General features: G+C 46.0%; 1 protein-coding gene across 1 annotated transcript in view; it reads left to right on the top strand.

The window, feature by feature from the left end:
* LMBRD2 (LMBR1 domain containing 2) overlaps positions 1-24,660 on the top strand; it is a 214,498-nt gene that overhangs the window by 56,409 nt on the left and 133,429 nt on the right. Inside the window, exon 5 of the mRNA XM_069220991.1 lies at positions 21,306-21,473. Within this exon, the coding sequence (XP_069077092.1) occupies positions 21,306-21,473 (168 nt within the window). The remainder of the gene's footprint in view (positions 1-21,305; positions 21,474-24,660) is intronic.

Raw genomic sequence — 24,660 nt, 5'->3', positions numbered from 1 at the left:
TCTTGTACGTCACCCACCCAAAAAATCCAAGCGAATTCCAGGGAATTTTTATTTATCTGTTTTTTTTACCTATGCACCAAGACTCATTTTCTGCAATAAAAGCTCTTTTAGCTGCAGTTTCAGTCCACTATAGATATGCATACACAAATACAATTCCCACTGAATAATGTTAGAATTAAATGAACTCAAAGGAGCAAACATTAACCTAAAAGTAATCATACTGAGCCTATGGGCTCAACAATAGCTTCCAGCGCATGGGCACATTCTCTTCCATGACACTGGGAGGTGCAACCCTACATAGCTCTTGCTAGCTTTTATCTCTTAGATGGAGGTTGTTGAATGGCTTGTGGGGCATGAACAGAAACAGAATGTCAGATTGGACATCGTTTGGCACTTCGCAACACACACAGGGACACACAGAAGGATGATTTTGCTGTTTGGCACACACTCAATGACCTTTATATTCTAAACTAATTAGTGGCTTAAATCTTGAAAGTGTTGCCTCAGGGGGACTAGCTATCATCTTTAGACCTTCAAGATCCTCATTGTTTTATCCCCAGTAAATAGCTTTGGTAGTTTGTTATTGGAAATGAGCATTATAATACTGATGCCTCCTATTTGGCATTACTTTAACTTTAAAGGTTTATGCAAAGATACAGTCTCTGTTGTTGCATCCCATCTTCACTTATGGAATGTTCACTATTACCATGATGAATGGTTGCTTACTCTGAAGGACAGGATCTAAAGCTTTCAATGAATAATTTTCCCAATTTATGATTCCTCCATCAATGCCAAAAAGCTCCAGCTTGTCAGAGGTTCAGTTCTTAAAGCCATATTTTACAGTGTAATATCTTTAAAAAAACAAATCCTACTTTTTTTCTTAACCCTTTAGGTACATCATCCCTGGTGCATCTGTTGACAATGACAGTTGGCGCGCAGGGTGCGCTGACGCCATTGTAGTAACAGTGAAAGTAAAATGAGCTGATGGGCTCGTTTTACTTTCACTGAATCAGTGCTTGGGGGCTATCTTAGCCCCCCCACCCTCCAACGAGCGATGATTCTAACGGGAGAGGTATCGTTGGAAAGAGAGACTCTCCCCTTTCCAAAGGTACCTCTGCCCAGTAGATCCCTGCTTGTTGATCACCGCAGGAGGGCGAACCCCAAGCAGGGATCCAACCACTAGCCAGGAATGTGGGAGCGGCCCCTTGGGCACGAACTTGTGCTCCCCTGCCTATAATTTTTTAATGCGCCTTTCTGCCTCCCTGGGGGTCAGAGGCAGAGAGCCCACCAGGGATTACTTATTTTAGTAACATATATGATTGGGGGCTGCCCCCACTTCCAATATAAATGGGGACACAATGAGGGAATTACTCTCGATCTGCCCCTCCTGTGGTGCAGAAAGCCCACTAGACTCAAAGGACTGTTATGCCCCCATCCCAACTGAAAGGGGCAGCAGTCTTTCTTCCCCGAGGGGCAGGATAAGTTGGGGTAATTTCCCCTGATCTGCAACCCCCCTGGGCTTTTCCCCCCTCTGCCACCTAAACTCCTGTCCAGGAGGGAGCAGCAAACCCACTATATGTCAAGTAATTCGTTTTTTTTTTTAATATAGATGTGGGGTCGGTGCGGCATGGGCATGGCCATGCCCCTCAAGTAAATTAGGCAACAGTCTTTCTGATCTGCCCCCTGGGAAATGCCATCGCATGGCAGTAATATATATTATTAATAAAAATAATTGGGTGGGTCTTTCTTATTCAAACATCAGGCCTCATCCTCACCCCTAAAAAGCTCAACAGTCTTTTTGCTCCCCTGCTGGCTGAAGCATCCCATCCCAATTGCGAGCAAGAGGACATTTGATTATTTTGGGTGTTGATTTTTCATATGGGCCAGGAGGGTTTGGCTAACTCCCAGTATCTTCCCATTTGGAATGGTCAATGACTGCACTTTTTGGGCTTGGGTAGGCTGCCACCTGAAAAAACCTACAGACCCAGACAACTCTGAAAACTAGACATCTGGGGGAGACCTGGGTGGTGTGCTTTGCCTTCATCCCACATCATTTTCATACCCACAATGCTGCGCAAACGGTTCTATGACACAACCACGCATGCCAGAACCACACATGCCTTCACGCGGTCGGAACTACGACCGCATCATTTCCACCCATGCCTTTATCACGCATGCCTTTACAACAAATTTCATTGTAAAAGCATGCTTCGTAAAGACATATGTTGAAACTGCATTTTTGGTCATACAACCACCACTGTTTACATAAAAAACTATCTGACCAATCCCACCCACCCTGAGCCCTAAGACCTCCCCACCCCTAAAAACTAAACCACCCCGACACCCCCACCCACTCTGAGCCGCCATCCTAAGCCCTAAAAAATAAACTACGACCCCCACCACGCCCCTAAAAAATAAACTCCCCCAACAAACCCCATCCGCCCTGAGCCCTAAAACCTTCTCCCATCCGAAATAAGTAATTAAACTGACCCCCCACCCACCCTAAGCCCTAAAAAATAAACTACCCGACCTCCCCACCCCTAACAAATAAACTACCATGACCCCCCCACCCTAAGCCCTAAAAAATAAACTTCCCCAACCCTCCCTCCCCATAAAAATAAACTACCCCGACACCCCCTGACCCTGAACTTTCTATCACAGACATGTGTTGTTTTGCTCAAAGTTTAAGATTTGTAAGGTATTCTAGGTAAAACAACCTGGTAAGAGCCACACAAGTCACCCCAATCTAGATTCCACTAGGTGTCTAGTTTTCAGATTCTGTTGTGCTAAACATATTCCAATTAACCCAGCAGTGAGATGGTGTGTTGTGTATTAAGAAATTATTTAGGTTGAAAAATTATGAAGTGAGCCAGAACCTTGACCAGAAGGAACTGGAACAAAATAATGGATGTTATGACGCCTCGCAACAACCACAAAGCCGACGCCATAGCCACCTACAGGGCAGCACTCAGGCACTACCTCCATCTCCTGAGGAACGCCAAGAGAAAAGACCTTACTGAAAGGTTTGAGGTCACCTTCAAAAAACGCCAAAGAGATCTCCATTATCAAGGAGTTCACTGCCCCAGAGACCACAGCCTACTCAATCACTCTCTCCCAGGAACTCTGTGACAACCTCTTCAATTTCTTTCACAGCAAACTCGAAAAGATGTGCAACAACTTTGAAAAACAACCAAACCCAAAGGACTTCATCACCGACCTACCTATCGCAAAACCAGGACACCTACCTAACCAACTAGATAACATTCACTGAGGTTGACACCACTGCAATCATGAGAGCAGTCCACACGGGGGCCCCCATGAATCTGTGCTCCCATCATATCTACAACATTGGAGGACCTCTGATCAGCAAAACCTCACCCACCTCATCAACACCTCAATCAAAACCATCAGTAATGGCTTTCCATAGGAAACCTTCGGCCAACCCCATCAAACTGAGCAACTTCTGCCCCACTCTCTACTACCATACCCTGCCAAAGTGATGGAGCAAACAATCAAACAGCAACTCACCAACCACCTGGAACTCCACAACCTACTCGACCACACCCAATCCAGCTTTTGAAGTGACCATAGAACAGAGACAGCACTCATCGCTGCCACGGACGAGAGCCACACCGTACTGGACAGAGTAGAAACAGCCAACCTCATTCTACTTACTCTCTCATGTGCGTTCTACACCTTATCACACTCCAGCCTCATCTAAAGAATACACAAAAAAGGTTAAACGGACAGGATGCAGCAAGCCCAACAGCAAACGCCTCAATCCCTATTAGTGCCCAATAGATCACAGTGTATGCAATGATGGCTAGTTTAGACTGTTATGGTGTGCAACTCCACCAAGGCCCCTGCTGCAAAGAAGAGTCTAAGAGGCGAGAAAACACCCCAACAATACAAAAGCAATTATGGGGTGCACCACTCCAAAACATCCAATGAGACACAGTAAGTACAGAAAGTCCAATACTATTGAGCAAATAATGATGCGGAGCTTCTATTAGTTTCTTCTCGAAGACTTTAATTGGTGTAAGAAGCTTGTTACAACATAAGGTTCATGAAGAGGAGCAGCCAACGCGTTTCGCCCTATACAAATGGGCTATTTGTGCTATTGCTTTAATACACAAAAAAGGTCTTCAAGGACCGGCCCTCAAATGCATATGCTACTTTTTCACAGGATGAACACGAGAGAGTAAGACTCTCACCATATACATCAGAACCCAAGAACCTGATCTGCGGAGTTCCACAGGGCTCATCTCTCAGCCCAACACGGTTCAACATTTACATGCCAGCATCATCTGTGCACACGGCATCTGCTTCATCTTCTCCGGCAATGACACCCAACTCATCTTATCAATGCCTGTCAAATCGACCGAGTGACAAAATCGAGTGCTGCAGACCCACAAGTTGCATTTAATTTACAGGCCCTGGGCACATTTAGTAAACTTTACTAGGGACTTATAATTAAATTAAATATGCCAATTGGGGTTAACCAATGTTAGCATGTGTTAGAGGAGAGAGCACAAGCACTTTAGCACTGGTTAGCAATGTTAATGTGTACAATTATAAAGCCAGCAAAAGCGTGGTTAGAAAAGTGGAGGAGGTAGGTAGAAAAGTTGGCAGGAAGACCACCCTAAGGCTGTCAGGTATAACAAGATGGATGCTACATTTATTTAGAGGGGAAACACAAGGGTTTTTTCTGTAATATTCTTAACATATGTCCCGAATCAGGGACAGGAACAGTTCCTTAACTGCTGTCTATCCATGATCGGGGACAGGGTCCACCTAGCTTGCTCTGGGTGGGAGATTTTAATCTGAACCCTTACACGCTAATGGATAGTCATCCGTGAGATAGACATCTACTGACCACAGTATCACTGGCACTGCTGTGGGGGGTGAAGAACCAAGGCTTGGTGGGCGTGTGGCAAAGTAAGAATCCTGACTGCAAGGAATATTTGTTCCTCTCCCATGTTCATAGGTCATATTTGTGTATTGATCTGATGTGGGATACTTCAGACATACTAGAAGATACCCGTTTAATCACCCACAGCACAATAGCTATATCAGTCCACATAGTAGTTAGCTGGGAAGGTAAGAGGCAAATGGCTCACATCCCATGCCGAGACTGGAAATTTGCTAAGTTCTTTCTTAAAAGTAGACCCATAAGACAAGAGCTCAATGCAGCGATAACCTAGTATTTTGAGATTAATGATTCCGATGAGATCTCCCCAAACATAGTATTAGATGCTTTCAAGGCTGTTATTCAAGGGCACTGTATTGCCAAGAGGGTGCAGCTGCACCACTCTGCTAATCCTAATAGAGCCTCTGTAGAGTCTGATATAAGGCAGCATCAGACCTTCATAGGCATACGAGCTCCCTAAAAGATCTTCTTTAGGCTATCTCTTTGAAAGGAAAGATTGATTACCTGGGCACCAAAAAATCTGAAAAAGCACTATGATAGCGATTCTACGAGCAAACCAATAAGGCAGGTTCATTTCTTGATCAATGGACTAAAGCAGCCCAAAAGAAGATACTCACAATAAATCGAGAGGGAGTTATCAGTCTGGATAAGAATGCAGACAAGGTTAGGGCCTTCTAGAGCTGTTTACTTTTTTTCTGCCCGAAAATATTTGATGAGGAAGTGGAGGCCTTTATCTTGGCAGCCCATTTCCCGCAATTACCTAGGGCTAATAAGAGCAAACTTGAGGAACTTATTACTGAAGAAGAGGTTGCTAGAGCAATATTAGATTTACATTACAACAAATGGGCCAGTAAATCACTTTTATAGGCACATTAAACTCATATTAACACATCTTGTCACACTGTTTAACTCATTTCTACATTCCCAAACAGTTTTCACATCATTGGCAGAGGCTTATACTCCTACAAAACCTGGGTAAACCGACTGACAACTGTGGACTTACCATTCGATAGCATTGCTGAATACTGATATAAAAACTTATACTAAAGTCCTAGCCAAATACACTAATGCCTCATGTATCATATTTCATGGATTCGGATGAGTTGGGTTTTATCCTAAGATGCAGGCAGCAGACCCCTATTCTCTCCTGAATGCTAGATGCAATAGGCGTTGGCCTGCAGATGCGGTTAAGGCTAGCTACCAGCTACAAACATCCCACAATGCAAATGCTTGTTAATAGGGAGAAATCAAGAGAGATACCATTATGTAGGCAAACACGCCAGGGATGACCGCTGCCCCCTTTCTTTTCACACTTGCACATGAACTGCTTCCTGCAATAATTCGGTCACAGGTGAATGTTATGGGCATGCCCTTTGGAGTGAGGCAGCACAAAATTCACTTGTTTGAGGATGATATACTTCTTACGGTGACTGATCACTACGTTCTATCTCTAAAATCATAGAAATCCTGGAGACCTACAACAGAGTCTCGGACTTCAAAGTAAATTATAGTACGTCTGAGATGCAGGGAACAGGGCTAGAAACTAGAACCTAACAGGCTCTCTTGAATGTGACCACTCTTAGATGAGCAGCCAGCAAAAATCTAAAATACCTAGACATATAGATCACTCCGCAATATAGACAGTTATACAGCAGAAAATACTTAGCACTATTAAAAATGATCTATTAAAGTGAATTCATCTCTATGTATATTGGCTGGATACAGTGGCAGTGATTAAATAAAATGTTATCCCTACACACATTTATCAGTACTGGATCTTTTCTGTCAAATTTCCTGAGAAAGAGATGCAAAATTTACAGCAGGATATTGATCAATTCATATGGTCAGGAAAAAAGGCACAAGTGTCGTGGAAAGTGCAGAGGAAGCATACTACCAGGCATCCTGTTTGAGGGGTCAGTCTTTGAGACTGAACACCACTGGATCCATATGGATGTGACTGTGTTGGGCCTTGCTCTTTGTGCGATGCTCCTAATCCCTAAATATGCGAGACCTTTGGTGTGTTACCACTTGGACATAATGAAACCGACCGTAGACATTTGGAACTCCCAAACCAGGAACCAACATTTTTACTGTGTTCTCTTCCCCATTTACGCCATTGTTTCACAAAGTAGACTTCTCGCCTGGGATTGTGAGAGCAACATTGTAAATTGTCAGATGCTGGGTGTAGAATGCTATGTGTCCTGTTTATCCAATGTAAACAAGACTGCAGTCTACTTGAACGTGACTGTATACATTACTATCAATTGGCCCTCTTTACCCTGAACAAATTAAAGCCACTAGATTCTTAACAACATGGTAGAGATTCTTTGTACCATATGACAGCCCCAATATCTGGGGTATAGTGGCAGAAATGGAGCAAAATACAGTGGACTTACATGAAAAAGTGGGCCCAGGGCCTGGGTATTTCTAGAACTACCCTGCAGTGGGAAAAATGTGGTTGACATTCCTGCACTGATTAAAAGTGTATAAAACAGAGAACTGATGTATAAGATAATGATGCATTGCAGCTGACACCAGCTCGATTATGGCAAATGTATAATTCTGCAGAGGGCATGTGTTAGGTTGGATGCAGGCAAGCAGGAGATACATTACGTGTCTGGTGGCTGTTTCCGAGACTAATGATCTTTTTTGGGAAAGAGATTCTTTGTCATATTTGTAAGGTAATTAGATATCCACTGAGACCGAATCTTGCGGTGCTCATCCTTGGCATCTGCCAACTGGAACTTGCTCACATGACAAAAGGGGACTGGAGACTCATAACGAATATGCTCGTTACTGCAAAACAACTGTTGGTGTTGAAGTGGAAGTATCCAGTTCTCCCAACGAGGCAGGAAGGTTTTGGATGCTGCTGGCCATGGAAACATTGGCATGGTCCCTTGTCGAAATAAACAACAAATTTGACAACCAGTAACATCTACTAGTGGACTATTTGTTGCTCAAGGGGCTGGCTTATGGTTGTCCCAGATCCCCGAGTTTTCAGGAATGGTTACCTAAGGCATAGGCTATACCTGCTGTAGCTCATCGTGTGCCCTACATACAAGGATTAATTGATTGTAACTGTAATGAAAGTGTGCTTAACTTGCTCACATGCTTGATTGTTTACGGTGTGGTGAGTGGGTCTTTTTTTCAAACTACTTTTGACTTGTTTCGGTGAGTTGATGATCTATTACTGTGACTGTGGATGTGTTGTTATTCCTGCTTGTAAGCTCAAAACAAAATCAGTAAATATTTGTTGGATAAAAGAAAGCAAAGCAGAGATGTTATAACGAAAATACATTATAACTTGCTATAACTAAAAGATATATGTGGTTTATCAGTGTTAGTAAAAAAGTAAACCGGCATGAAAATGAAGGGGGCAAACAATGCTAAAAAGATGTTAGTGTATGTGGTAGACCACATTCTGGGGGCCACAGGGCTAACGGGTGCTACTGAGTTCCCAACCATGGTGGTTGAGATTGGCTGCTACTAGTGCCCTTTGGTCTGTCCTAAAAACGGCTTTGCAAACTGGGCAGAGAACTACCCTTTCCAACTTGACTCTCAGTGTAGTGAGGGTGAAACGTCCCGGGCTTCTCAGGTAGGTAGTGTGGGGGCAAGAAATCAAAACTCAACAATCAGCCAACGGATTCATTAAATTATTGCCCAGTGCCTAACTTTCTGGGAAAAAAAGTATCTTTTGATCTCCCAGCAAAACTAAATACTGTACTGTACAGTTCAGTGTGTACAACAGTGTTGAAGATTGCTATGTTCTTTCTATGAGGCACTTTTATCCTTTTCATAACTGCAACCCAACAGTAAGAGTTAGTATTTATTTATGTATTCAATAGTTTTATTTAGGGCTTTGCACCATAAATCATCGATGATCTTTACAATAAATTGTCAGGATGCTAAAATTACATTATTAAAGTTATTCACACAAAAACAATAGCTGTGAGGTAGTAGGTTCTGATACAGGATGGCATTTCTGGTTGATCGTAGCAGATTCTGGTATTTCAATATAATGAATACATTCAGAGTAATGGGTTCGGCATGGTTTAATCGTGAACTAAAGATTAGGTTTCAGAGTCGGTATGTGTTCAATTTAATGGTAAGGCACAGTAAAGATTTAGGGTAAGTGTGAGAAATGTGTGGTTGAAAGCAGTTTTTAGGTTTCCAATTTATTTACATGTTAAAAATTTAGTTCTTCTACACAGGATATCCATTAATAATAATAATCACCCTGCCCACGTGTGACATCCTGGAGCACTTTACAGAATACAAATATATACTTTTCTGTGGAAAAGTCAGTTTTTCTTTTTAAAAATAATACAAATGTGTCTGCCTATTTTTTTTTTGATAAAGACTTTTTTTTATTTTGCAAAGGGAAAAGAAAAGGGTAAATACAATGGTACATACATAGAACAAGATGCCAACGTGCATCTAACAACAGCCGAGCCCATACTCCCAGACAGTACAATATGATTGGTGGCTATACTTTGTTTAATCTAAGGACCTGCGGCAGCCTCCCACTTCCCCCATATCTTATCATATTTGTTTGGACAGCCTCTGGCCTCATATACAAGTTTTTCATTCTGCGCACACCAGTCTACCCCTCTTCTCCATTTAGTCAGTGTTGGGGCACCTATAGCCTTCCAGCCCGCCACAATATCCCTCTTGGCTACCAGGCACGCCACCCCAAGGAAAACTCGGTCCGGTCTCCTCAACCCAGTGTCGCCCATGATCCCCAGAAGAAGGGGCAGAGGTTTCCTCTCTATGTCTTCCTGTAGGACCTCGGAGATTTCCTGCAAAACAGCTTCCCAGTATGTCACTATGACTGGACAGGTCCATACCATGTGGAAAAAGTCGGCTGTGGGGTTTCTGCAGCGAGGGCATTCTGCTGTGGGGCGTAAGCCCGCTCTGTGTAGTTTGATGGGTGTGAGATAGGCTGTGTGAAGGTAATATGTTTGTATCAATCGAAGGCGTGTGGCCATCGCTAGGGCGCGTGGGGCCATCAATGCTTCGTCCCAGTCCATCCCTTCCATGGGGCCCGTCCATCCCTCCCACCTTCTGCGGAGCCCCCCCAGAGAACCCGGGGTGCCGGCGACCAGGGCGCGGTATGTCTGGGAAACACCTCCCTTACCCAGGTCCCCCATCAGCACCCTGGCCTCCATAGGACTGTGCTTGGGTATGTCTTCTCCCATTTGGACATGTGCTAGTAGGGCGTGTCGGAGCTGGAGATATCTGTGGAACTGTGTCTTATTCAGGGAGAAATTTTTTGGGAGATCCTCAAAGGATCGCATATACGACCCTCTCCAGACGTCCCCCAGAGTAGAGATACCTATATTGTCCCAGTTTCGAAAACCCTCTAAGCCCGCCACCTGCGCCAAGTGTCTCCCATGCCATAGCGGGGTCTGTTGGGTGAGACGCCCCTGCCACCCCGTCAACCTCTGAGCAGTCCGCCATCCCTGTAAAATCACCTTAGTTACGTCCGGGACGTCTTGAGAGATTGGACCTCCGTAGAGGGTGCCAAAGATCCGAGGGTAGCCCATGGACTGAAGTTCCAACCGGTATGCCGGGTCTGACCACCCACCCCCCACCCAGTCGTTAATTACAAGCAGTTGCGTCGCAAGATAGTAAAAGTGGACATTGGACATGCCTAAGCCCCCCTCGTGTACATCTCTTTGGCAAGTTTTGAGCGCCAGTCGTGAGCGAGCACCGCTCCATATAAATTTCTCTGAACCATTTTATGGGTATAGGAAACGGAAAATTTTGCAATAAGTAGAGGAGCCTAGGGAGGATCATCATCTTGTAGAGCGCTATTTTGCCGAGCAAATTAAGGGGGAGGGTCTTCCAGCGCAGAAGATCAATCTTGATTTTCCTAGTTAATGGCGTAATGTTGAGTTCCCATGACAATTCGGGGAGGAGTGAGATGTGTATTCCCAAGTATTTAAAACTGTTTCTTCGTACTGGGATGTTTTGCTGCCAGTCCACACAGTCCCTAGAGCTGTGCAGGGGGACCAATAGGGACTTGGTGGGATTTAGGATCAATCCCGAGGCCTCCGCAAAGAGGCCTAGAATTTCCAACACGCGGGGGCCGCTTTTGGCCGGGTTGGAAATATATAGGAGGACATCATCTGCGTATAACGCCACGCGATCCTCTAAGCAGGTGGCCAGGACCAGCCCTCGATCAATGGGTCTCCTCGGAGTATTATCGCTAAGGGTTCTATTATCAATGCGAAGAGCAGGGGGAGATACTGGGCATCCCTGTCGGGTTCCACGGCCAATGGGGAATGGATCGGAAACTACTCCGTTCACCTGGACTCGGGCTGTCGGCCTGGAATATAGGAGTCTCACTAGGCTTCGAAATTTGGGGCCAAGCCCGTTTCTTTGCAGAACCTGTTCGAGGTAAGACCAGTCCACCGTATCAAAGGCTTTCTCGAAATCGAGTAGGAGTAGTGCCAAGGGTTTGTGCGACAGGGTCTTGTGGTGGGCCAGGGCCAGATGTAGCCGCCTGATGCAGTGTCTGGTGCTGCGGGTGGGCATAAAGCCACATTGGTCAGGATGCACCAGAGTGGGCATTACTGTTTTCAATCTAGAGGCAAGGATCGAAGAGAGCACCTTGACCTCCGTGTTTAAGATTGAGATGGGCCGGTACGCCGAACAATGTCGTGATGGTGGTTGGGTTTTGGGGATCACTACAATCGTGGCTTGATCGATCCCAACGGGGAAGCGGCCCAGTCTCTCAGCCTCCTCGTACATGTTAAGAAGGTGTGGACCCAGAATGTCACTGCATTTCCTGTATAACTCTGCTGGGAACCCGTCAGGACCAGGGGTCTTACCCGATGCCAGGCTGGAGATCGCGTTGGTGATTTCTTCGAGGCTAATAGTTTCGTCCAGCCTGTCTCTTGTCTCCGAGGGGACCTTAGGAAGGGTAATGTCGTTTAGAAGGGGAGCATCTCTCTCAATGATCGGGCGGGGGTGCCTCGCATATAGGCCGGCATAATACGAGGCAAAACTCTGCGCAATATCAATAGGTGTTTTGGTGAGGGTGCCCGAGGCATCTAAAATCTCTGGGATAACTCTGTTGGCCAGAGGACGGGTGGCCAACCAATGCAAGAGCTTCCCATTTTTGTCTCCCCAGCCATATATTCGGGCAGTGGAAGCTCTCCAGATATGTTTAGCCGATTCTAGCATTGTGTGTTTGATTTCGCCTCTGACTAAGGTCAGTTGTCTCGTGGTAGAGGCAGACGGCGAGGTCGCTTGTTGGCACTCCAGCCTTAAGGCCTTGGCCTCCAGCTTGGAGACCTGAGAATTTCGATCCCTTTCGCGGGAACGGAGGAGGTATTTAGCTTGCCCTCTAAGGGTGGCCTTACATGCTGCCCATAGTGTTCCTGGAGACTGGACTGATCCCGTATTCAGGTCGAAGTATTGGGTAAAGTGAGTCGTGACCTCGTGGGCATAGTCTTCGTCCTGCAAATACCAGGCATTCAGTCGCCACACCGGGCGCCTGGAGGGGTCTGTTCCGCCCAAACGAACACGTACTGGAGCATGATCTGAGACTCCACGAGGGAGTATCTCTGCCCCCGTAACGCTCGGGAGGTCCGTGGCGGGCATGAATATAAAATCTATTCTGGATTGCGTTTGGTGGGCAGCTGATGTGTGCGTGTATTGCCGCTCCCTGGGGTGCCAGGTTCTCCATACGTCACATAGGCCTAGGCTCTCGGTCCAGCTGTTGAGGGCCGAAGCCCTAGTGGATCTACTGGCAGTGGCTCCGCCAGACACATCCAGGTTGGGGTCGAGAACGGCATTGAAGTCTCCTCCCAACAGGGTGGCCCCCTGGGGGAGCTCCGCCGTCACGCATCGGAGCGAGAGTAGGAAGGGGTCCAGTCCCGCCGGAGGGGCGTACACACAAACAAGGTTTATTGGCGACCCGTGGAGCGTCCCTGTGGCTACTACGAATCTGCCTTGTGGATCGGATTGTGTGCCTGTAATCACCATGGGTAGGGAGCGGTGGAGTAGGATGGCCACACCCCTGGAGCCTCTAGAGAAGCCTGCATGGTATATTCTATCATAACCTCCTCGCATAAGCATGGGGCACCTAGTCCCGAGGAGGTGAGTTTCTTGCAAAAAAAACACTGAGGGAGAATATCTGCGAAGAGTGCTAAATACTGCTGACCTTTTGATCTTGTCTAGCAGGCCATTTACGTTCCAGGAGAGGACCTGAGTCAGTGTATGCCAATCGTGTGTTGCATAAGTGTTGTACCAAATTGAGTGTCTGGTTGTGGATCTAGGGACGGCTGTTTTGAACTTAACAGTGAGATATTAAAATAACAAACGAGGTTAAGCGACTCGTTACGCTTTAAACTGGTTTCAAACCCCCCCCCCCCCCTAACTGCCCCCCTCCCCATACTCCCACCCCGGAACCAGATAGCCAGAATGACTATCGTTGGGGTGGAGTGGTGGACCCCTCCATTTAACCGGATCAACTGCAATTAGCGGGCGTGTGCCGAGGTAAGGTGCTGTGCGTCAGAGGGGCACAGCGTGACCAACGACGGCCCCCAAGGGGCCCGCATCTTAAAGGTTGAACAACCCGGGTCCCCCCCCGGGGGTCCCCCAGCAGGGGTCAAGTATGTTTCATTGTCAGTATTAATCAAGTGCCGGGGACTGGCTCAAGCGTCCGTCGTCCATCGCCTGGGCCGAGGCCCGAGGCTCGGGAGGGTCCGCACTTCCCTCGGTCTGTGAGTCTAAATTCCGGGCCGTCTCATTGTCCACCAGAGTGACTGGATCTTTTCCTTTTTTCCCCCTCCTCCGGGACCTGGTACGTCTCCGGCTCCTCCGGGGCCCCTCCGGGAGGGGGGGGTCCCATCCGGGAGATCTTTTCAGTAGAACCCGGGGGGCCCCTCCGGGCTCCGACGCCCTCCTCTGTCAGCCAGTCCCATGCCTCTTCAGGTGTTTCAAAAAAATGAGCTTTCCCGGCCAAGAGGACTTTGAGTCTTGCGGGGAAGAGGAGCATGTAAGAGAGCTGCATTGCTCTAAGTTTTTGTTTAACCTGCTCATATGAACGACGGCGAGTCTGGACCTCACGGGTGTAGTCCGGGAAGATTAGGATCCTGTGGTTTTCCCAGTGGAGATCTTCCTGGAGGATGCTGTCTCTGTCTTTAAAGTTGAGGAAGCGAGCAATCATCAGGCGTTTTGGGCCGCCCGGAGGGGGATGAGGGGCAAGTGCCCTGTGGGCTCGCTCAACCACAAACCAGGGCGAGAGGGACTGCTCCGGCATCCAGGTTTTGATCCAATTCTCTAGGAATTCGGAGGCTCCGCCGTCCTCTATGCCCTCTGGAAAACCAATGAAGCGCAGGTTGTTGCGTCTTGACCGGTTCTCCGCGTCCTCAGCGCGGCGGTGCAACTCTCCGGATCGAGTCATCAGCTGGGTTACCTTGGCTTTAAGGTCGGATAGGTCGCTTTCAGTCTGGGAGACTCTGGCCTCGACCTCAGTGATCCGGTTCACTGCGTTTCTGAGGTCCTGCCTAACAAGGCCCACATCCTCCCGTACTTCCCCGATTTTGGTCTCTACAGCGGATTGCGAAGTTTGGATGGCCTGGAGGATGGCGCTCACTCCGTCCGGCGCCGGGCCCCCACTAGCCGTGTCCCCCTCTCCCCGCTGTCCTGTCGGCGTTGTGAACTGGTCGATCTTTTGTTGAGAGGGTGGAGGTTGTTTGTTCGCCTTGTCTCTCCCCATCGTGGCGCATGAGGGGGGGGGGGGGGGAGTCGGACAGGTTAAGTCTTGCCGTGTTTTGATTTAAATCTTGGGCCTTGGTTCACTTGTTATGATTGGGAATCCACAAGGGTGGCTCGGATCCAGTCTCCCTGGATGTCGCAGTGTCCCAGGGTCGTTTCACGGCCTGTTTTTAGTCGCGTTGGTGGTCGGGCCATTCAGGTCAGCGGCCCCGCCGGGGAGGGTGAGATTGGCCCGCCGGCCCGCTTGTCGATAGCTGCTTGAAGAATTGATGGGGTCACCTCTGATCCCCCGCACGACTCAGGCATGCCACACGCTCCTGGCCCCCACCCCAAGTCAATCAAGGCACCGGGGTGGGGGGAGGGAATGGGAGCCGTGGGTGGGCATCCTCCTTACCACTGTCACGCTGTTCCTCCTCGTGCCAACAACGTCCTCGTGCCAACAACGTCTCGCCTCCCTTCAGCGGGGCTCCGTGGGTCCTCTCCACCGACAGTTCAGTTGGGCGCCCGGAGGTAGTCCCGTTGGCGCAGGGCCCCTCTTCTTGGGCCGGGGCGGCGTTTCCTCCTCCAATCCGTGGGACTTCGCGCCCGGGGCGCAGCCCCAGCGCTCTCCAGGGTTCCCGGTGCGTCCCCCGTCCGGCGGGTTACCGCAGAGCCTCCTCGTCGATCGTCTCTGTGTGGGCACCCCGGGGCCGCCCTCTCGGTGCAGGGCCTCTCCCCCGAGCCGACGTCGTCCCCTCAGTCCGCAGGGTTCCGCGTGTGGAGCGCGGTCCCAATGCTCTCCCGGACTCCCGGCGTACTTCCGGTCCTGCGGGCCCCCGCGGGTCCCCCACTCCGGTGCCTTCGCGTGGGCTCCCAGGGGCGGCCCCGCCAACGCAGGGCCTTTTTCTCGGGCCGGGACAGGGCCGTCTCTTCCGTCCACGGGGCTCCACACGCGGAGCACGACCCAGCGCCCTCCAGGGCCCGCGAGGTGCCCCCAGCCCGGTGCCGCGGCGTCAGGAAGGGCAACAGCGTCGGAGCCGAATCAGCCACGGAGACCCCGTCCCAGCCGCCATTTTATTTTTCTTTCCCCTCGGAGCCGGTCGGGCCGCGGCGCCAGATCGGAGCCTGCCTTTCGCCACCGCTCACCTCCACCGACTCCTCGGGATCCAGGGATCACGGGGAGAGTCGAAGCGGCATCCCTCGCTCGGCAAAACCACGTTAGCTATGGGCGGATGACGGAGGGGTCCAGAGCACTCTCAGAGTGCGACCGCCATCTTGACGCCCGAAGCCACGCCCCTCTGTGTCTGCCTATTTAAAGCTATATTGGCCATTATGTATTTATTTGCATTTTAAAAAGTAGCAAGATGTAATACAGAAAACTCCCTGAAAAAAGGAAAGGGTGAAGAAAAACTCACAAACCTTTTTGCCAAAGAAAAGCAAGAGGAAAGGGGGAAAATTGTGCTAGATAGGCTGCAGCCTAAATACCCTGGAAAATTGGCACTACTTTTTTAAGGAAGCACGCTCCACCACAATCCCATTGTGCACTGTCAGTGCAGTTTCTTCTTTGCTTTTGTCCTCTTTCCAGCTCTTGGCATCTGGATAAAAGGGTACTTAAGTCAGCCTTCTTTGTGGAATATATTTCAAACCTTCAATTTAAGCTCTTCACTCAACATCTTTTGGTTTTACAAGTGTTTATTTTCTGTGTCCTGGCAGAAATACCCTTCCTATGATAGGAAGAAGGCATAGACTGATCATCATAATGGCCCTCATTACGACCCTGATGGTTGGCGGTAATTTGGGGAAAGGTACAGCCAACAGGCTGGCAGTCAGTACCTTTTCCCAAATTGAGCCAAACCACCAATGTGCCACTCCGACCACCAGCGTGGTAATGGCCGCTGGTCTGGAGACTTCGGTCTCCAGCCAGGTGGCCGTCACAATCCTAGCCTCGGGATTATGACCCCACCTAGCGTATGCCACGAGAACCATGGCGGTAGGCACTATCCGTGTCAGGGAATTCCTTCCCTGGCACTGATGGGGGTCTCCCCCGCCCCCCGTCATTCCCCCCTCTCCTCGCACACACACATTCACAACACACAACATACACGTACACTCACATTAATTCATTCACACACTCATTCAACGCGATGCACACCCGCATGCACGCATTGGGTTCCGCTGGCTGGAGACGGGAAGTAGTGCTGCTGCTAGCAGCAGCGTCCGCCAGCAAAACACCGCCAGGCTGTATCATTGCTCATGATACGGTAGGTGGTTTTTTTGCTGCCGTGGCGCTGCTGCTGACAGCACCGCCACCATGACCGTCGACTGAATTCCATCATCCTTCTGGTGGAATTCCGTTGCCGGTCATAATGCAGGTGGGCAGCTGTTAGCCACGGTGACGGTATGTTGGCGGCCGTCACCGTGGCGGTAGGCGGCATTTACCGCCAAAGTTGAAATGAGGGCCAATGTCTGCATAGTCTTTCTCACTGATTACCATCTTCTGGGGTAGTGTTCCCAGTGTTGGAAGATATCAAGGAGGACCCTTAAGGACACAGAGATGAATCTCCTCCATTGACCTCATAGACTCCTCCTTCTTCAAGAACTTCTCCAGGTGGAGCTCCAGAAGAGAAGTCTAGGTATGGAAAATGTTGTTGTTCCTGGTTGAGTACCAACTTTGCCACAACAACCAGCAGAGCTCCCGGCACAACTTCTGGCTAGAGTAGTAAGCCACCTAATGTCGGGAAGAAAGTCAAGCTTTAAAACCCAGCACCACATACATCATTCCATCCACTCAACAAATTCTACGCAGAGGTAATGTTTCAGTCACAGATAACATATGCAAAGAACCATCTCCTCTACATCTTCTGCTTCCTCTTCATCTTACAGAAGATATTCTTCAAACCCAACAGATTTTAGGACTGTAGCAAGCATATCACCTATTGATGACATAATCAACTTTAAGGAATATTAATAAGAGTGACAGTAAATCTCACTATACCTGGTCTATATTAAAATGTTTCATTATCATCGAAACACTTCATGGAACTCTTCAGCTTCAACCAAAGTGGCCTCTCCAAGACTGCAGAAAAATGCAAGGCTCTGGGTCAGGATTTCTTAAGGGCAGATCCACAACCAGATTCCGTTATTGTTTCTGCATTCTACTGTTTCAACGTCAACGGTTCATCCTGAAAAAGAAAGCAGCCATCTGAATTCTGTAGGGAGGAAGATCTGTGTAACAACTGCAGGTATTGTAAAAGGAGCCAGAGCAACAGCTTGGCAGATGTGATAGATCTCTGTGGGACTTGTTACAACATTTTTCCTACAGGAGCGATGGCTTCAAACCAATTTATGTGTATGGCTGCAAATTTAAACAACCATAGGGCTTTATCAATGCATCCTTCATCCTGGCTAAGATTCAGGGGAGGAAAACCTGAAGTGCATCAAGGTATTTTAAATCTACCCTTTTCTAGTGCTACATCTTTGATGAATAAATACAGTGACTGATATGAAAAAATTAAATGCTATAGGCTTGGAAAAGAAAATGAGTAAAAGAAGCTTTATTGGTCTTACTATTCACGGATGGTTCAATTCCTCAGCGCTCTCAACATGACTGGTCAGTCTCCTCCCTTTAATGACTTCTGTATATCACTGCAGATGGGGAAGCATCATGAAACTCCTTCAAGGGTGGAAAAGTGTCATAAAAGACAAATGGTACTAAATATTGTACAACATGGCTGTTGTCTTAATTTCCTCCAACCATTCCTCTGGAGAAGGCTTCCCATTCCCAACAGAAATGCTTCAACAATAGGTCAAAAATTGCTGGAAATAGGCTGTGGAACTGGTCTCATCTTCCAGAAAAATAAATAAACAGGGCAAAAATTCAGATGCAACCTCAGCCTAAAAATTGATGTTGACCCTACATCAAATTTACCCTCTACTCGAATAAGGGGAATTAGATATATGTAATAAATCTTTGGAATGCATATTTCTATATTCCATTAATACAGAAACATCAGATGTTCCTGAGGTTTAATTTTGGTAATCATAATTACCTATACAAAATTATTTCAGTCAGCCTGAAATCCTCTAAGGACTTTCTCCAAGTGCATGGCGGTGGTATCTACTTATCTGAGAAGAAAAATATTTTTTTTCTTCCTATACTTTGAAAACAGGCTGATAAAAACTTCAACAACAGCGCAAAATGTCTTGCTGCAGCTCCAGAAAATTCTGAGCACGCTGGGTCTACAAGTCATCCACATGAAGTCCACTTCAATACCAGTTCAGTCCATTCACAAACTGGGAGCTGTGCTGGACATGCTAGTGGCAAAAGTATATCCTTAGGATCCATCTGAAGTGTCAACATTTTATGAAACTGTCATGAGTGACTATTTTCCAGATCTCTTCACTTCGGAGGTCTATGTCATCCTGCATTTTTCTAGTACCTCACACTTGTATCCACATAAGGCCTCTCCACCAACATCCGGATGGTCAATAGTGCCAGTACTCCAACAGTTGTGAGCAATAAAGTCTTTAATGTGGTGGTGTAAAGCAGAAAATCTTCTTGAAGAGATTCCATATCACCAAGACATTTTGACAAATTTAACAGATGCCTCTGTAGTAGACCGAGAAGCTCATATAGATTAATGCAAGGCACATGGTAGAGCAGTCCACTTGGCTGTCAGATCGTTTCTCCCTGCAATAAGGACCAACATGTTGCTTGTTCAAATGTACAATACAATAGCAATACATAACCTGAATAAGAGGAGACCACATGTAGACTGATGTTTCTTGAAGCCCAAGCAATTTGGAAATAGTTTATAGCCAGAACGGTACAAATAATGGTGTGCTTTCCAGATATTCAAAATGTAATGGCGGGTTCACTTAGCAGGATCTTTACTGGAAATCACAAATGCGACATGATCTCTTCGACTCCTGGAGCATTAAAAACAAGGTCTCCTTTCAGATGCAAAAAATTGGAATGCCCAGACTTTGCCTGCATGTACCACCAACCAGGTACGAAGGAGAATGCCAGTTAATCAAATGGTTAGGAAAGTTTCTGTATGCATATCATCTGATACACCTGATCCTATTGCTAATTATCAAACTGACTTACTTCAGAGCAAGGGTGCTCTCCATAGTGCTGGAATGGCCGGTCAAATGGGGTTCACCAACCTTCTACATCTTTCAAAGTGCCACACAGGAAGATTTTATGCAGAGCAGATCTGCTCTGCTAGTTTACAGGCCAGATCCTATTCCTGGCTTGTCCTTGACGGTTTGTGTTATGGGACATGAACATATACAGTATGGACATCTGGATCACTGATAGGCCTGTATCATCATGATAAAGGAAGCCAAACACCCATCCAGCAGTGCTTCCAATGCTTTCAAATGAAAATGTTCTAGACCTGCTGTATTGAGAAAAAACATTGATTTATCTAAGTAACAAGAAGAAGCAGTTCTTTCTTAACTTCTCTGTTTGGCCAGATTAGGGTTGCATTTGTCATTAAATGTACATCTTGCTGCCATTACTGCTTAGAGGAAATGTTCTTCACAAATCTCATGTTTAGGGTCCTTCTTATGAAATTCTTCCTGTAAGACATTAAAAAGGGTTTCCCAGCAATTAGAAGACTGTTTCCTCCTCAGGAATTCAGTGCTGTTGTTTTGAATCTAAGTGCCCCCATTTTCAACAAATATTTAATTCTAAACCAAATTCCACCTTATAGCATGCTTCATGGAAGACTCCTTTCTTAGTGGCACTATTTGTGACATTTAGGCTTTATGTTTCCACAAACGAAACAGTATGTTCCATACAGGTAAGGTAGACATACATTTTGTTTCCTATTACCACATTCTTTTAGAATCCTTCTACTCCGCTTGAAAGAACTCTACAAATGTTTGATGTAAGAAGGGGCCTCAAGTCTTACCTTGATAAGACAATAAACACTTGCTAGTCTGACTCTTTTCATAAACTGGTTGTTCACCGCAAAGCAGCCCTTTTTTAGATAGTTTGTTCTATGCTGTTATCAGAAAACAAATACATCCTTACTGGGCAAACCCAGGGATCGATCTTTTGTCCCTGATCGAAAATAACAGGAGCAGCTGTCACTGAGGAGACATGGTTAAACACTATGGAGTGCGCTTCCTTAAAGGAGCAGTGCCAGTTTCCTAGCCTCTAGCTGCATTGTTTGCCTTATCTCTCACTTTCTTTTAAATAAATGACAATTAAAGTGTTTTTGTCACTTTTCTTTAGTGACTTATCAAATTGGCTACTTTACAAAATGAATATATAAATAAATGCATTGGCATGTATAGCCTTCAGTAGTATGTCAAAGGTTAAACTAGTTGTTCTAGAGAATAAAATATATATTTATTTTTTAAGGTGCTCTGGAATCACACACAGGGGTGGACAATTCATTGCTTCTCAGGTCAATGGAGAATCCACTGAAAGATAAGTACATTTACAGCTAAGCAACTGTTCCCTCTTCAGGAGATTCTCAGCCGAGCCCTCTTTGTAAAGGTTTTGCTTATTCTGACATTGACCTGGTTCATTAGTTATTTTGCATTCCCCACTGATTTTTTCCAACAGCATTTTAAGTCCATTCTCCTAAATGTTGTTTTCTTGTTATTTTAAATAAAATTTCTTAAAGTATACTTTATTCTTTCCTAGGATTATGCTGCCTTTCATGCAGTCCTATGCACGATCAGGAGGATTCTCTATCACAGGGAAGATTAAAACCGCGCTAATTGAAAATGCTATCTATTATGGCACATATCTGTTAATTTTTGGAGCACTTTTAATATATGTTGCTGTGAATCCTAATTTGCACCTGGAATGGTGAGTAGTAGTAGCCAAGTATATGCCCACTTTCGCTTTGCAGAGTTACATATATGGTTGTATGTTTATTACTATTGGTCTATTTTGCTTAAATGTCACAGTCTACATTTCAGTAATTGCAAAGATTTGTCTTTAGAATGTATGTATATTTTCAAAATAGTCTTTCAGTAACATGTTTTTAAATCCATCTTTTCACAAACGAATGCTGTTCACAAATTGTGCATGAAAAGCTAATGTTTTCTTCTGTGCATTTTGTACAAATCACATTTCCCTTCTGAAAGTTATCCTCTCCACAGTACTTCATCCTTCCGATCTCCCTCTTCACCCAAATATATCTTAACATGAGGCAATAAATTAGCTATACAATATTGTTTCAAGACTTTCCCCTCAGATGTCTTGACATTTTCACAATCCCTACTTTGTGGTTCATCAATTTGTCTCTGTTCAAACAGTCTCTTCCCTTGCTTGAGCGGGGTTCTAGGCCAGCTGAGTTCAAGATGGCTGCAATCTCTTTAAGCTCATTTAATGCTCATGTTGAGGGCCCCACTTATCTGTTCACCAGTGTGGTTCCAGGATGGCTTTTCCGCAACTAGGTAATGGTTCAGAATTTGGAATCTGGTTCACTGTTTGAGAGCTGCTTGTTTTCCTTTGGAGACTGCTTTTGTGGGTGACCCCGAAGAGTTTCATTCCTCGGTCTTCGTACCATGAGCTTCTGCTGTTGAGAAGCTGGTGGGGCGAGGTCAGTGGCTTCCATACCCAGCTAAACCACTGGGCTGATTTGAGGAGACTCAGGAGAGAGAGTTTGGTTCGACTGCTTGCAGAGGGGTGCTGCCAGCTGGGATACTTGCATGTGAACCAGACATGTGAGGAAAGGTTTGCTTTTCCAGAAAGAAGCAGATGTGCAGAAAGTGTGGACGAGGGGATGATGACCTCATGATCATAGGCTTTTCTTACCTACATCTTGATTGAAAGTGTAGCTCGGCTTGGCCGAGGGCCCTTTGTTCCTTTGGATATACTTTGCATTTCCAGGGGAGTAGCCCTCCCCTCCTATACACAGATACTAGACATGGGTCTGAGCTCCCCTGTGAGTTTTGGAATGTTGAAGGATGTAGATTGGTGCTTGCATACAATGGCTGACAGTTGGATGCACAGCAAAGAGGAATTATTCAGACCTCGGTGCACAGCTGACAAACAAAAGACAAGGAGACGGCCGAAGAGTCTTACAAAGACTCAGAGGTTACTGAAGAAGAGAAGATGTTTATGTGGAAAGTAACATCAAGATAATCATGCAAGCACTTGAGAAGAAGATGGAGAATCCGGTAGTTGGGCTGCAGGATTGGGATGAGTCTTAATAGAGCCAGACAATAAGTTTGAAGTGCTGAAAGGTTTGAGACAGAAAAACAAAAATGTGTTGCAGAATACGGCTTTCTTCAAAGCCTGTGATTGGTAGCATCACAAAGCTAGACTCCCAGATGGAATTTCAGGCAGCATACCCAATCACAGTTATTTGAGGTCCATCCTTTATTTCAGGAAGATTTACTTACTGAGGTAATAACAAAGAAACTGAGTGAAATTGTGAAATACCCAGAGGAGCTGGGGAAGCAATTGTTGCAGAGGGCTTCCAGGCTGCCTACAGGGGTGGAACTAAGAGATTCGGAAATAGACCAAACTGTACTAACTGTTTTATGCTTAGCACAGCACTGCACTGCTGTACAAATTAGTTGTGAAACAGAAGATCGCCATTTACTTCTGTTCACTGGCCATAACTTGCCAGGAAAAGACGTGAAACTAGGTCTGTTAGCTAGAGGAATTGTGGCCCCTTTTGGCTTTCTGGTAAAATTACATGTACTCTATCAAGTGAAAAATACATCTTGCCCCCAGAGATGAAATTCCCAAAGCACTTCTGACTGGTTTGATTGGATTTAGGGACATTATTGAATCAAAAATAAATATTTTTCTTTGGTATCATGGTTGATATGTAGTCTGATTTATGAGTCTGAATAGGTCACGTCTGGCTAGGTGAATTTGCTATCTTTACCTGGGTCTTAAAGATCAGATATACAAGTTTTCCAAAATGCATTCACTGGGAAGGAAATTGTATTTTCTCACTTACTGTAACTGTACGTGCCCTGGCTAAGCAACTAGGGCCTCTGGTGTGTTTCAGAAAGTAGCATCAAGCTTTCCACTTGCTGGACTTAATCATGTTCTCGGCTGATTTTCAGGTGATAAACCTCATTTATAGCAGCACCCTTCATCATTACCTGTATGTTCAGTGGCAAATTCACACATTTGTTTTTCTTAGTTCTTTTAAATCTGTCTTGACAAGATATTTGAATCAAAAAGTACTTCCCACCACCATTTCCTTTGATTGCTTGTTTGCAGCTAATTCATTTTAGTTAATTTTAGCAGTGGTAAAATATCACCTTTAAATTACTTTATAGACTACTGTTCATAATACAGTTTTAAAGGGTAAGTGTTACATAAGGGAATTTGCTTTGGGGTAATTTCTCTCTACTTACCTAGCCTCCTGTTTCACCTTTGTATATACGTTCAAAACTGTTATTTTCATGTTGAGCTTGTCCACATTAGATTTCAGGCCTCTACTGTCTTTTTTCTTTCTGCAAATGCTTAAATCCTATGGGGCCATAGAGTGTGACAGCTCCTTCAGTTTTATTTTCTTTTTCCGGATCACATTAATGTCTCAAAAAAGACAATAGCTGTGTATAGACATTGGTGTAAATATGCAGTACATATAATCCCTTCACACATCTTCCTCCTCAGTTTTCCATTGACCACGCTGCAGCTAGACTCCCCACGTTGATTTTCTTCTAGGATACACTAGCCATGTCTGTATTCCCCCTACTTGTCCATCTGTATCAGTAGTGGAACCTTTCTGCCATAGGACACCTTTTTAGTCAGTATTGATATGACCTGCCCAAATATTCCCTTCCATCCCCCCTAGATTTTTGCGAATTTTTGGGGGAAGCCTCTGCTTTCACATATTTTCCTATTCCCTTAATCTCTTTTGCATCTCCTTCTATCTGGCTGTCTGAATGTATTGGACTGGGAAAAAGAAGGGTTGGAAAAGAAGGAAATAAGAGTTCTGTAATTGATTGAATCTGCATTTGGTAGTTTATTGGCCCCAGTCCTCTGTTGTTAGTCTTATTAAAAGGCCTGAAGTTTGTAA

Source organism: Pleurodeles waltl, chromosome 1_1 (genome assembly GCF_031143425.1).
Source record: "Pleurodeles waltl isolate 20211129_DDA chromosome 1_1, aPleWal1.hap1.20221129, whole genome shotgun sequence".
NCBI classification, from domain to species: Eukaryota; Metazoa; Chordata; class Amphibia; order Caudata; family Salamandridae; genus Pleurodeles; species Pleurodeles waltl.
Note: the sequence above shows the minus strand (reverse complement) of the source record. Positions and strands in the feature narration are given on the sequence as shown.